Source organism: Palaemon carinicauda, chromosome 9 (genome assembly GCF_036898095.1).
Source record: "Palaemon carinicauda isolate YSFRI2023 chromosome 9, ASM3689809v2, whole genome shotgun sequence".
In the NCBI taxonomy this organism is placed as follows: Eukaryota; Metazoa; Arthropoda; class Malacostraca; order Decapoda; family Palaemonidae; genus Palaemon; species Palaemon carinicauda.
The window spans coordinates 85,304,300-85,318,192 of record NC_090733.1 but is presented as its reverse complement, the minus strand read 5'-3'; the positions used below and the strand labels follow the sequence as shown (position 1 = coordinate 85,318,192).

The following is a 13,893-nucleotide window of genomic DNA, read 5'->3' as shown; positions in this document are numbered from 1 at the left end:
GACTGGCCAGACATTACTACATTAGATCCCTTTCTCTGGTTACAGCTTATTTCATCTTGGCCGACATATATACATAATAATCTGGCCTATTCTTTACACATGCTCCTCTTTCCTCATACACTTGACAACAGTATACTTGCCAAACAATTCTTCTTCTCTCAAGAGGTTAATTACTGCACTGTAATGGTTCAGTGGCAACTTTCCTCTTGTCAAGGGTAGAAGAGACTTTTTACGAACTCCCTCTAGGAGGAAGCCATAATGGGTTCGTTTATCTTAATCTCTAATCCAGTGAAAAAAACACAAATCAGTAGGAGCGAGGAAAACCAAAAAGACACAAGGGCAAAAATTTCACAATATTTATTACTATAATAAATGTACTAACACTGATGGCTCACAAAAAGTAATAAATTGAGGAAGTAAAAGATGCCATCAAATAACTCAATGAATCGCCTATAACTAAAACTAACCCCTACTCATAGTGAAGAAACCAAATCTTCAATCTTAAGGGACCCAAAAACCATTTACCCACCACGCTAACCTATTATTAAATAGAAAGGAAAGAAGTGGAAGGACATACAAAAAGAAACTATAATCCTACCTATAATCTAAACCTTAATATTAAAGTACACAATCTTATGACACTGTTTCATATTAAACCTTCAACAGCTTTGACAATAATTAAATACACAACTAGATTGGTCCTATCACACAGACCGGTACTAACATAGATGAGTCCATTTACTGCTCAAAAATGTTGTCACAGGACGTCACTCTCATCAGTAGAACTGCACTTCACAACCGTTAGTGGTTATGCCCTTTTAGTCTACGGCTCGCCAAAATACAGGGAATGTTCCTCTTACCTGAGAGAAGACTCCCTACATACTCCAACAAGGCCACTCTGGTGCTGATACAGTAGATATATCCATCAAAGACGAAAAGGCTCTCAAGCCCTGCTCTACACCAAACTGCCAATGTCCAGATTAAGCCAGTAGGTCACTTAAACCACAGTTGCATGTCGTATTCTCACATGTAGCTTCACATGTATAACTGCCTTCCACATTAAGAAGCAGCTCAATGAGAGCAGATTGTATATATAATCCACAATAGCAGACAGATCAGCAGCTCCAGAGTCTTCATCGGCCTTGAACTAGACTCTCAATAATACTTTAGGAGAGTCACAAGTCACCTCTCCTTACAGCACTCCCAGTCACCACAAAGAAAAATAAACAGTTACAAATTTGGCAAGGAAGTAAAAATACTGAGGAAGGCCTCACTTCAAACTGCACTCAATAGATAGCGCCACAAAAACCTAAGCTTTTTCAACCAAAGCAAATGAAACGCTACATTTAACCAAAATATATATACTAATGTAAACCAAAAGCAAAATAATTAACTTAGTTTTACAAAATTGTAAACAAAATAAAAATGAAAGCCATCAGTGCGAAAAGGCAAAACAATAAGATTTTACTTTAAAATTACGTTACAGCCTGACACCTTCCTCCCTCAACAAGAAAGAAAAATAAATAAATTCGACTAAACAGGAAAAATTTTTTTTTTTTTCTTTTTTTTTTCTTTTTTTTTTCATTTTTTTTTCAACCTTAATACGAAAATATAAGATAAAAGTAAACATGACCAACCGAAACACTCACACTAAGATTACTTAACCTAACTGCCCCCCCCCCCTCAGAAAAAAGAAAAATGGGAACTCTGGGATTGCACAAAACTAAACAAAAACAACCTTAGGATACATCAATAGCCTATACATCATTTGAAAAGAACATTTAAAAAATCAGGAACGGCACAACAGCCCACACGTCACATCCTAGAAAGTGCATCGGGGATCTTGTTGTCCAATCCTTTTATATGTTGAAAGACCAGGTTATATTCCTGAAGGAGAAGTGCCCATCGCAGAATCCTTTGATTTGCTCCCTTCATCTTATTTATAAACACCAACGGATTATGGTCTGTCAACACTTCAACCTGGAGAGAACTAGATGAATAAATGGGATACACTCTTCACCAGAGCCAAAGCTTCCTTCTCTATGGTAGAGTACTTCCTTTCAGCCGGGAGTAACTTTTTACTGAAATAAGATACAGGGTGCATTTCCCCCTCATCATCTCTCTGAAACAGAACTCCTCCAACAGCCACGTCACTGGCATCCACCGCCAAAATAAAAGGTTTATCAAAATTGGGAGAGCTAAGAATTGGTTCAGAGACTAATACTGATTTCAAATTAGAAAATGCTTTTTCACACTCTGTACTCCATAAAATCTTAGTGTTCTTTTTCAATAGATTAGTTAAAGGCTGGGCGATGTCAGCAAAATTCTTCAGGAACCTCCTGTAATACCCTAACATGCCAAGAACTTTGCGGACATCACGGACATTACGCGGCTGAGGAAGGTTGGCTATAACCTCAATATTAGCATGTTTAGGAGCAACCTTCCCCAAACCAGCCTCATGACCAAGATAGGTCACTACAGCTTTAACAAACTCACACTTATCGATGTTTACAGCCAAACCAGCCTTTCGTAAAACATGAAACAGTTTTCTTAACCTTTCAACATGGGTTTTCCAATCCTGACTGTATACCACCAAGTCGTCAATATATATTTTGGTACCCTCCAGCCCGCATATCACCCTATTCATAAGGCGCTGGAATGTACAGGCTGCATTTTTCAAACCAAAAGGCATCACCTTACACTCATATAACCCATTGGGGGTGACAAATGCCGAAATCTCACGGAACATGTGAGACAATGGCACCTGCCAATAACCCTTCAATAAGCCTAATTGAGTTACAAATTTGGCAATACCTAACCGGTCTATTAAATCTTCAATCCGGGGAAGAGGGAAACCGTCACTCTTGGTTACCTGATTAACTCTACGGTAGTCAACACACATTCTATAATTACCATCACGTTTCTTTACCAGAACAATAGGAGAACTCCCCGGACTTGAGCTGGGTTGAATAAGATCATGGTCCAGCATATACTGTACCTCCTTCTCAACTACTTTGGCTTTTTCTGGGTTCAGACGTTAAGGAGCCTGCTTTACTGGACGAGCCTCTCTAAACACTTCTGGAAAAGCCATTATCAAACATAACAAGTCTTTCTTCTGAACTTCATCCAGATGTTCCAACAAAACATTAGCCTTATTAAAATTCTCAACATTAGTTTTTAAATTCACTACAGATACATGGTCATCAACATCATCATAAAATACAGTAGCTAGAGGACATGTTATTTCATAAACAATATCTAATGGATCTAGATTTCTACCTTTACATTTCTTTAATCTATTAATGTGAAAAATTCTACTCTTCCTAGTAGAAGCTGGAGAATATAATTCGTAATTAAAGTCAGACACCTTTCTTATTACCTTTCATGGACCTTTAAATCAGGGTTTCAATAAACTATCAGGGTTCATATCTAAAACCAGAGCTAGATCTCCAGATTCGAAAGAACGACTTACTGCCTTGCGATCATGGAATGCTTTCATACTAGCCTGGGAAGCTTGCAAATTACCTTGGGCAAACTTCCAGGCCCCACTCAATTTATTTTTCAAATTAGATAAAAATATATTTAGATTTTGAATTTGTTTTCGTCCCCAATCAACACTTCAAATAACACTTCCAAAAGACCTCGAACCTCATGACCATACACCAATCTGAAAGGAGAAACACCAGTAGATTCATTTGGGTGAGTTCTTATGGCAAATAACGCATAAGGAAGTTCCTTATCCCAACTAATCTCCCTTTCGTAACAGTACTTACCAATTATACTTTTTAAAGTTTGGTGGAACCTTTCCACAACCCCTTGATTTTCAGGAAGGTATGGGACACTGGTGATGTGCTGAATGGCCAGTTCAGCACACCTGTCCCTAAAGTACTTGCAAGTAAAATTATTACCGCAATCTGATTGAATGGTACAAGGTAACCCATAACGACAAAAATATTCCACCAACTTCTCCAAGACAGCTTTTGACGTTACTTTCCTAAGAGGGAAAGCCTCTGGGAATAGAGAAGCCCTATCCATCACAGTTAATAAATACATTTATCTGATTGGGTTCTAGGTAAAGGACCAACAACATCAATGACAATCTCTGCAAATGGTTCACCAATTAGAGGGATGGGTTTTAACGGAGCTTTTCGCAATACCTGATTAGGTTTACCCATGACCTGGCACGTCTCAAACTCGCAAGAACTGCTTAATACACCTTCTCATATTAGGCCACCAAAATAGCTTGGTTAATCTCTTAAAAGTTTTTGTTACCCCAAAGTGTCCCGAGAAAGGATCCTCATGAGCTAACTGCAGCAATTCGTCTCTGAATTGTTTAGGTACTAAAATCTGCTTATGGTACTCGAGGATTCCATAAGAGCAGAACGGCTTAATGTACACAATAATCCTCTCTCCGATACAAAACATGGCTTAGAAATATCATCCCCCTCAGTTATTTCCACATCAAATTCATCATGCTGAGCTCTTACAAAATCACCCTATTCCATGCTCTAACTACTTTACTACTACAACTACTTCCTACAGACACGAGCCTTCCTACTGCTACATCTACTTGTACAGGGTCTAAATGTAAATCCTCTCCATCCATTAAGAGGTTACGCACTTTTCTCTGGGAGCGAGTAGTTACAGCAATTGGTAATTTATTTAAATTAAGGTTAAAATGGGGAAAAATTCTTGTCCCTCCACATTAGATAAGTCATTTTTAGGATACCATCTATCCCAGGAATAGGTAGTTTATCAACAATGGCCAGATTAATATTCTTTACGACCCCCAATATGTCAATCTCTCCTTCAACCACAGGAGCCGACAAAACAGTGTCCGGAAAACCACTTAAAATAATATAGTTAGCGATCTTCACGTTAAGAGGTAACCTACTTCTTAACAATAAAGATCAAGCAGCACCTGTATCCCTCAAACATTTGACACTTATAACTTCCTTCTCAAATCTCAGCTTACCTGGCCAAATATACTTATTAAATGACAGTCACATGGGGGAATCATTCTCTTCATTACCTTTGTTACCATTTTCTTCATTCTCTACAGATTGTTGAGAAGCCTTAACTTGATTCACCAAAGCAATGGGAGAAGTAGCCTGCCTCTGTAGATAACTCTGACGAGCAAAACAATTAGCCTGGATATGTCCTGTCTTGTTACACCAGTAACAGGTTCTACTACTTCCCAGACCTCTAGTTATGGTACGACTAAGATGAGCATTATCAGTTTTTGCAAAATTCCTATTTACAAAATTACCACTGGGATTACTTTTTGGTTGATATTTGACCTGAAAATTGGAATTTGCTTTAGAGTTGTCAGCCTGGAAATCAGAATTATTTTGGTTAAAGGACATTCTCTTTTTACTCTCCCAGTTACCCTTGACCACAGGGAAAATACCCCTGACGTTCTCAGTACCAACCTTATGGGTCAATATATATTCATCACTCAACTGAGCAATTCTGGGAAAAGAAGTCACTTTTAAGTCTTCTAAATGCACTCTTAAATCTTTAGCACACGATTTTTTAAAATCTTCAATCAATATCAATTCCTTCAAGGCCGCCAAAGTAGTTACTTGGCGACTCTTGAGCCAATCATCAAAATGGTCCTGCTTTACACGAGCAAACTCGACAAAAGTCATGTTCGGGTTTTGTTAAAATTCCTAAACCTCTGCCTGTAGGCCTCGGGAACCAAATCATAAGCTTTTAATATCAAAGCTTTAACTTTCTCATAATCCCGTGATACTTGCTCCTCTATGGCATTATAAACCTTCTGAGCCTTGCCCAGCAAGCGACATTGAATCAACACTGTCCAGACCTCCTTAAGCCAAGACAACCTGGAAGCAACCCTTTCGAAAGCCTTAAAGAATTCAGGCACATTCTCCTCAGTAAAACAATGTACAAGCTTTAAAGCATCCCCAAAACTAAACTTTTCCCCGATATCTTCATGGATGCGGGTACTCTCACACTTCTTACCTTGCTGGATCTTGGCCAACTCTAACTGCATGCTAAGCATCGTTCTCTCATGTTCTCTGATTCTCTCAAACTCCTCGAACTCTAACTTCTTTAGTTCCAACATGTTCTGGAAATCCTTTACTAGTGGCTCATTTTCCCCTTTGACCGAACGAGTAGGAACAGCCGGACAAACATTATCAGTACGAGGAACCTGCTCAGTCTGACTTTTACCATCAGGCAGACTGCTGTACCCTTCAAAAATCACTCCACAGTGCGACGGATCCTGAAAAAGACTCAATCCCGGAGCCCCTTCTACATCAGACTAACTCATGCTTTCACTAATAAAATCATCAGCCGTTTGTTTAAGTTCACACAGCCTATTATTTACCAATTTATATACGTCCATTTTCAATTCCCTATTTGTTAAAGAAATGCCTAACGACCTAGCACAAGCTTTCAAATTTTCTTTAGTCAAAGCACTCAAATACCTAACACAATCCTCAGAAGTTAAAAATTCGGCAGGGTTAAACTCTACATCAGACAGTGAAAAGTAAAAGAAGGAAGGTGATGAGGCACAACAAAAATAGATTCTGAAAAATTTCACCCAGAACAGTCTGATAACTCGCACCATCGATTGAGTTTGTCCTGGATCCTGTCACGGTCGCCAAATTTGTTACGAACTCCCTCTAGGAGGAAGCCATAACGGGTTCTTTTATCTTAATCTCAAATCCATTGACAAAAACACAAATCAGTAGGAACGAGGAAAACCAGAAAGACACAAGGGCAAAAATTTCAGAAAATTTATTACAATAATAAATGTACTAACACTGATGGCTCACAAAAAGTAATAACTTGAGGAAGTAAAAGATGCCATCAAATAACTCAATGAATCGCCTATAATTAAAACTAAACCCTACTCATAGTGAAGAAACCAAATTTTCAATCTTAAAGGACCCAAAACCCATTTACCCACCATGCTAACCTATTACTAAATAGAAAGGAAAGAAGTGGAAGGACATACAAAAAAAAAACTATAATCCTACCTAAGATACAATAATCTAAACTTTAATATTAAAGTACACAATCTTATGACACTGTTTCATATTAAACCTTCAACAGCTTTGACAATAATTAAATACACAACTAGATTGGTCCTATCACACAGACCGGTACTAACATAGATGAGTCCATTTACTGCTCAAAAATGTTGTCACAGGACGTCACTCTCATCAGTAGAACTGCACTTCACAACCGTTAGTGGATATGCCCTTTTAGTCTACGGCTCGCCAAAATACAGGGAATGTTCCTCTTACCTGAGAGAAGACTCCCTACATACTCCAACAAGGCCACTCTGGTGCTGATACAGTAGATATATCCATCAAAGACGAAAAGGCTCTCAAGCCCTGCTCTACACCAAACTGCCAATGTCCAGATTAAGCCAGTAGGTCACTTAAACCACAGTTGCATGTCGTATTCTCACATGTAGCTTCACATGTATAACTGCCTTCCACATTAAGAAGCAGCTCAATGAGAGCAGATTGTATATATAATCCACAATAGCAGACAGATCAGCAGCTCCAGAGTCTTCAACGGCCTTGAACTAGACTCTCAATAATACTTTAGGAGAGTCACAAGTCACCTCTCCTTACAGCACTCCCAGTCACCACAAAGAAAAATAAACAGTTACAAATTTGGCAAGGAAGTAAAAATACTGAGGAAGGCCTCACTTCAAACTGCACTCAATAGATAGCGCCACAAAAACCTAAGCTTTTTCAACCAAAGCAAATGAAACGCTACATTTAACCAAAATATATATACTAATGTAAACCAAAAGCAAAATAATTAACTTAGTTTTACAAGATTGTAAACAAAATAAAAATGAAAGCCATCTATTCGAAAATAATAGAGAGATGTAAAAAAAATACGAATGCAAAAAATTCAAGCATTTATTAGGTGAATCTGAAGCAACACTTTCAGCAAGGTAAAAAGCTATCTTGAACTATTACATTCCCAGGAAGACAACGAAGCCGCCCAGATGTTTGGTACCCTAGGCACTGGTTACCAAATCCCCCTACACTTCGAATACCTCGAATCCTAAAAAAACAAAAGAAAGCTGTCAATCAACGAGACAAAATTCAATATCTGTGACAAGACAAAGTTACAAAAGTTTTCTAGAATTTAATATCACAGTTAATTAAAGGATCTCGCAAGTGTAAAAAAAAATTGACTGACTTAAAGAGATAATTAAGGAATCGAGATTATTTTTAGAAGTTTGATGAAGGCGCACTAAAATAATAGGGCAACTTTAAAGTCTTGTTCTGTGTGCCAAACGGAACGAGACCTACCTCAAAGAATGCCTTGCGCTGGTTTGTTCAGTTGAGTAATCCATTCAGGTGCGTAATCCATTCCGGTGCAATAATCCATCCAACGGTCACCAACTTGATAACATCTTGATGGAAAGTTTCTTTGGACGTAGCAGCAGATCTCGTTTCCCGCCCATCAGTAATTACGAAAGCAGGGATGATTAACGTGAAGTCTTACATGAAACGCATGGTAAAGTTATTCTCACTGTGAAACAGCACACGACTTCATGCAATACTGAAAATAATATTCACGTCAATTTATAAGAATATTAGCCACTTGTGTTCACCGTGAAGAGTGGAAGGAATCTGCCCCGTCTTGGATAACCTTCGCCAAGGTAAACAGTAGTTTTAAGCGGCGGTGGCGATAAAACGCGTAACTAGCATTCAAGGTAGTTACGCTCATTAAGGTATATAAATGGTGTCTCGAACTATTTAAAGCACACAGCAAGGCTTATGCAATTAATTAATTAATAAGATCCTTTAATCTTACTGCGTATCAGTCAAAATACAAGGAAACCAGAAAAATAAAAAAAATTGAAAAATGTACTATAGATACAGTATTTTGTATACTCCCCACAAAACATTAAATTATTGAATAATTTAATCATAAATACCAATTAATTCAATACCCGAGCGACAACAAACAAATTGCCTTAAAGCTAAAAACCATAACCAAAAGTTTACAAGATCAACTACTCGAAACCTAAGAGTTTCCTATTTTTCCGTTTACACCTTTCAGCAGCAACTCTAGGTTTACATGCGCGTCGAGTCTGACCCTGCAAATTATCATCAATAGGCTTCTCAGCAACACTGTCTTGCTTAATTTGGTTCTCAGGGCTTAAAAGAAATAAAAGGTTAGAAACGTGTCTCTTAGTAATTTCTCTTGTCTTGCCCTTCAACACAACAGCACCAGTAACTTCTCCAATATCATTGACAGTCACTACTTTAACCAAACCCATAGGATACTGGTTAGGCTTACAATAGAGTTCTTTTATTAAAACAATATCATTCTTCTGTAAAGAGGTATGTTTAACAGGAAGGTATCTGTTCTTTTTGTCAACAACTTGCTGAGTTAATGTAGCCAGGAACTCCGAATGATACAAATCCACAAGATTATTCCTAACCTTTCTCAAATGAGAAAAGCAGTTTTTAATTTTGCTTGACTTGTTAAGAGTATAGGTGGGATCATCTGCAATCTCTGGTATCCTCTGTAAATCGGGAATTATATTAACAGAAGTAAGGTCATAGCCACGAATCAAGCTCTCAGGGGTAATAGGCTGAGGAACTGATGCGTCTAAATTTTCCCCACGCAAAGCCTCTTTGAAAGCAATAGGCCTTCTGTTCACTAAATGTACAGTCTGAGCAATCAAAAATTCAAAGTCCCTTACCTTCAGTACATTATTTTTTATAGAACCATAGACGAGCTTCTTGGTCATCTTAACACAAGTCTCTACCATCGATCCAAGTTGGCTCTGGCCTTTGAAAAAATGTTCAAACTGAATCGGTTTGACTCCATTTTCCTCCAAATACAGCTTGACCTCGGGATCCCTTAGAAAGTCCATGATGATGTTGGCTCCAGCTACTAGTTGAGTGCCCATGTCAGATATGCATAACTCTGGCAAACCAAACTCAAAACAATGTAACTGGAAGGCTCTTAAGAACTCCTTTACCGACAAGTCATAGCAAAGTTTTAAATTAATTGCCCTACTCCAATTACAAGTTATACATAATAACCAGACTTTAACCTTTTGACTGTTAATATGCACAAAATATGGACCCATATAATCCATAAAAATATACCTGAAAGGAATTTCTGGTGCATTAATTCTGAAATCTCTGTAAGAGTTCTGGTTAAGCTTGATAGCCCTTTCATTAAAACGTCGACACAAAACACAAGACTTCAACACCTTTTTAACTGTAGAATAAGACTTAGACATCCAAAACATTTTACGCATCTCTGACAAGACAGAATACACACCTGCATGAGCAAACCGTTCATGATAATCTCTGATAATCAATGTAGTTAAAGTACTATCCTTAGACAACAAAATAGGAAACCTATACCTCCCTTCATCTTTAAGTCTGGACAGCTTACTTCGTACTCTTAACAGTCCTTCTCTGTCAATATAAATATTAAGTTGTCCAACTATTCTTGGCACGTCCTTAAGTAAACGTTCACTAGAGTTAAAATATTCAAGTTCTTCAGCAAAATAACATCCCTGGTCCCTGGACAGCAACAATCTACTAGCCTCTGCAAAAAAATTATGATCACTGCGAAAAGCCTTTAAATGGTTAAATTTGTCAGGATCCCTAGCCATCACCTTAATTTTCAGCTTATTGACAAACAATAAAACATTGCGATAAATCAAAATTAATCTATGAAAGCTAGAAACTCTTGAAGTCATCTGAAAATGTTCAATTTCTATATCCTTACTACTAATGTAGGCACCCAAACTGTTTACTGGTATCTGAATATCCATTTTGGGATCTGGTACCACAAACTCCAAAGTATCCTTACTATGTTCCATTCTTGGAGCATTTACAAGGTCTGGACCTGTAAGGTAGTTAGTTTTCATGAGTGATTTATAAGAGAGACAACGTGTAATACAATCCCCGGGATTTTCTTCTCCAGATACAAACGAAAATATAACTGGGTGTTTTAAGCACAGTTCACTAATCTCGTGTAACCTGTTTTTCACAAACACAGAACATTTCTGTAGTTTATCAAGATTGTGAGTGTGCGAATATATCCAAGATAAAGCTACAAGGCTATCTGAATAAACCCTTAATTCCTGAATCTTAATAGGTTTAATGCAAGAGGGACCCGATAATTCTTTGTATAAATCTAAGAGACATTCCACTGCTAAGGCAATACTTTGTAGTTCAAGGGAAGGCATACTTTTAGATTGAAGGTTTTTTCCTACCATACGATTTTTTGCAAAAGCAAAACTTAGCTTACCTGTGGAAATACACTGTATGTATATCACTACTCCAAATATACATTTGCTACTGTCAGAATAAGCTATCAGCTTGTAAGTGTCATCTCTGCTTCCCGCAAACCTAGGAACTTTGATGACAGGAGCAGCATTTGCTTGCTTAGCAATATTTTGCCATTCTCTCGAACGTTCTTTATCCAGTGCTTGATCCCAACTCAAGTGTTGATCACATTGTAATCTGTGTAGGAAGAGCCTGCTTCTATTAAGTAAAGGGCCATTAAAATTATAAAGATCATACTGCGACGCAATAGTACGTAAAACTTCCCTCTTGGTATTGGCCTTAATGTCAAGATTTATGGGCTTGGTGGATAAACAGTCCTTTTCCCGATCCCACACTAAACCAAGCAACTTTACGTTCCTATCAGTCTTAACCTCATTCTCTGAATCTATGATTTCTTGCAAATTAGAATCATTTGTTATGAACTGTTGTAACCTAAAATGGTAGGGTTCAAAAATACCTTTAACCTGTTTATAGGCCCATTCAAGTTCAGCAGAAGAATCAAAAGCAATGGCACAGTTGTCCATATAACTCAACTGATATATCAGTTTTTTGAGTTCGACCAGAGACTTACTTTCATCATCAATATCGAGGATCAAAATCTTATACAAAGCTAACATTAGCAGTGCTGGACTACATCTTAATCCAAAACTTAGCCTAACATTCTTAAAAGCTACAATAGTATAGTCTTTCTTTTCTACATCACGGAACCATAAACAAAGTAACCTGTTACTGTCCACGTCGTTTAAAGATAAATTATTAAAGGCCTGACAAATATCGAAACACAGCAAATTAAATCCAAACCTCAGATGCAATAATGCTGCTACAATCTTTTGATTTAAAGTAGGGCCTGGAAAAATGGCTTGGTTGTGACAATTGTTAGTCCCCCACCCTTACTCTTTTGGCAAAGATTAGAGAGGTACACAACTCTACATTTAGTAGTTTCCCTGTTCAATTTAAATACACCAATGTGGGGAAGGAAACTGTGACTTGGGTGTTCTTCTAGGAACTGGGGAAGATTGTCAATTCTCTGAATTATTCCACTCTTTAACTGGTCTTTAAATACTTTGTCCATAAGGGATAATTTATTTTCGTCTTTTTGAAGTTTCTTCAAATTAGATTTTAACACCATTAAAGCCAACTCATAATTTGTACCCAATAGATGAGCCACCTTAAAATTCCACAAAAGAGGGACTACAATCCTACCATCACCATCTCTTACCATATTATCAAGGGCATACTTTACTAGCTTGTTATTAAGCTCTGAATCTTCAGCTTCTGGGCCTCCGTTACTCATGTTCGTGTACCTGGAACAATTCTCCTCCAAAACATGGTTTAATGCTTTTTCAAGCTGAGATTCTATAAGGTTTCCCTTCTCGTCCAATATGGAAAATTCTGTAGGGAGTAAACTTTCTTCAATGGTAAGGTCAGATAAAAGACAACTGTTAATATTCATATCAATATTGAACTCTGAAACTGTAGCCATATTACCACTACTAACTTTATATGGTAAATAAGGAAGATCTTGAAGGAGTTGGTCTGTATTACCCTGCAATAATATCCCTGGGTTTCAGCATAAACTGAAGTTCTATTTAACCCAAATAAAATCTCATTCTGAGGTAAGCAGTGGCATGACTTTGACCCTAGAATGAAGTCGACATTATCAATAAAGTTATCATGACATGAAAGGTTCTTATCAGCTAACATGTAACCTCTGTCTTTGAATCCTTGTACAACTTTACCCAATTGAGGAAGCTTCAATGAAATACTTATACTTGGAATGCATAAAGCCTTAACTACTTTAACAACCCCATTAATTTCAACATTGGCTTCTACCAACCTGGTTAAATATTTCCGAGAAGAATTTATACCATTCAAAGTTAATGATACATTATCCCTGATCACCTTAAGGTTCAGGTTTTCAGCCACTGTACTGGAAATAAAATTAGATTGACAGCCACTATCTTTAAGGCCTCTAATCAACAGTTTACCCTCAATATTACATGTAAATGTAGGTAAAATGGACTCTACATCAGAGTCTACCTGAAAAGCTTCAGTTACATTAACAACACTACTATTGGTTTGCTTACGAGATTTTTCATCCTTTTTAGGCATACTCTTTTCACTTTTTGAGCTAGACTGAAAAGACTTAACATCCTGTTTAACATTATCATCCAATTTCAGACACAAAAAATTAAAATGCCAATCTCCACAGTGTTTACAGCGACTATAAAATCTATACCTACAAGCGTTACTCTCATGATTCAAATTTGAACACTTAATGCAGCCTCGTAGGTTTTCAAGTTTATCAAGCTTAGAACTGGGTGAACAATATTTTGTACACTTAAAAATTGGATGATTTGCTTCAGTGCCATCAAGTTTAGTACAAATACTGCAAGGCTTGAAGGTTTTTGACTTACCTTTTTCAGGTTTTATATTAATGGCCATAGCAGAAGCGGCATTGTCAGCAGAAATTTGATTAGTTTCCTTTGGGGCCACATTCTTGCGATTGGGTTTTCCCTGCCTTTGGCTTGCCAAATACCGCTCAGTAGCTTCAAAATAATTTTCTAGA

At 37.4% G+C, this 13,893-nt stretch overlaps 1 protein-coding gene across 1 annotated transcript in view; it reads right to left on the bottom strand.

The window, feature by feature from the left end:
- The window catches only part of LOC137646528 (uncharacterized), a 21,133-nt gene extending 8,944 nt beyond the window's left edge, over positions 1 to 12,189 (bottom strand). The window contains exons 1-8 of the mRNA XM_068379635.1: positions 9,058 to 12,189; positions 7,278 to 7,382; positions 6,107 to 6,216; positions 5,033 to 5,300; positions 3,774 to 4,010; positions 2,930 to 3,024; positions 2,389 to 2,524; positions 861 to 965 (exon numbers count right to left, since the gene is read on the bottom strand). Of these exons, the coding sequence (XP_068235736.1) occupies positions 861 to 965; positions 2,389 to 2,524; positions 2,930 to 3,024; positions 3,774 to 4,010; positions 5,033 to 5,300; positions 6,107 to 6,216; positions 7,278 to 7,382; positions 9,058 to 11,941 (3,940 nt within the window). The 5' untranslated portion in view covers positions 11,942 to 12,189. The remainder of the gene's footprint in view (positions 1 to 860; positions 966 to 2,388; positions 2,525 to 2,929; positions 3,025 to 3,773; positions 4,011 to 5,032; positions 5,301 to 6,106; positions 6,217 to 7,277; positions 7,383 to 9,057) is intronic.
- Positions 12,190 to 13,893: the final 1,704 nt, after the last annotated feature.